The following is a 1,041-nucleotide window of genomic DNA, read 5'->3' on the forward strand; positions in this document are numbered from 1 at the left end:
TATGCAGAGAGCGTTTGGTGGTATCGGCATCGAACCTTCGGGTTCGTTAGGCCTTTATTATTATTTATTTATAATCTTAATATTTTCTTGAGTCTGGTAATTTTTTAAAAATAAATAATTCAAATTTTATCCATTATAGTCTCAAAACCTTTTATTTCTCTTATAAGTCCGACGTTTTGGCCAATCCGGCCATCTTCAGGGACAATCTTAACACAACTTTGAAACTATATAATTTAAAAACTATATTATTATTATCGTTGAGGATCCCAACATCAATAAGGAGGATATCTGGTGTTATTATTATTAATGAGTCTGAACGGAACGGAGAAAGAAGCAAGAAATTCTCGAGAATGGCTAAATGGATTTTCATTATAAATATAGCAAATTATAAGAAATAACATTCACAACTTCCATTTGCGGTTAAATGGGCGGTTTTATATATAATTATATCGATATGCGTAATCCCAATTAACTTCAACGTAAAGTTGCCTTCAATGGGCGTGGCCTAATCCCCACCACTTGAGCACGCCCGATTTTAGCAAATTTGTAGCAGCACTTTTACAACATCCTAACCATTAGGATTGTTTTCAACCAGTTGCTAAAGAATTATTTTTATTTTCAGGTCTCCATCGCTATGTTATAGTAGTTTACAAACAGCCTGGAAAGATAGACTTTAATGAACCAAGGATTACTCCGTAAGCATTTCTTTAATATTACCTTATATACGTATATATGTATGTATCCTTATTTATTATTATTTATAGTGCTGGAGGAAATAGAGCCAAATTCTCCGTATCTACATTCGCCAGTAAATATAAGCTGGGAGATCCACTAGCCGGAAACTTCTTTCAAGCTAAATCTGATTAAGCCAGAGGGGCAGCAGGGAAGAAAAAAAATGTCATTTTAATTGAGTTGAGTACGATTAATAAAATAAAGTGTTGTCATTAATTGTTCCTTCTTTTTATTATTGTTATATACACTCATTTATTAGCTCTCGATCAGAGAGAGAAATACTTTATTTATCTATGCTGCCTAAATACA

The 1,041-nt window shown here is 32.8% G+C and overlaps 1 protein-coding gene across 1 annotated transcript in view; it reads left to right on the top strand.

Annotated features, from left to right (window-relative positions):
* Positions 1–948, top strand: part of LOC106689999 (protein D2) — a gene marked incomplete in the record, with an annotated part of 22,508 nt that extends 21,560 nt beyond the window's left edge. Inside the window, 2 exon segments of the mRNA XM_067046238.1 lie at positions 623–695; positions 765–948. Of these exon segments, the coding sequence (XP_066902339.1) occupies positions 623–695; positions 765–867 (176 nt within the window).
* Between the last annotated feature and the right edge of the window lie 93 nt (positions 949–1,041).

The sequence above is a fragment of the Halyomorpha halys genome, unplaced genomic scaffold (genome assembly GCF_000696795.3).
Source record: "Halyomorpha halys isolate HHAL.00 unplaced genomic scaffold, Hhal_1.1 Scaffold1546.1, whole genome shotgun sequence".
NCBI classification, from domain to species: domain Eukaryota; kingdom Metazoa; phylum Arthropoda; class Insecta; order Hemiptera; family Pentatomidae; genus Halyomorpha; species Halyomorpha halys.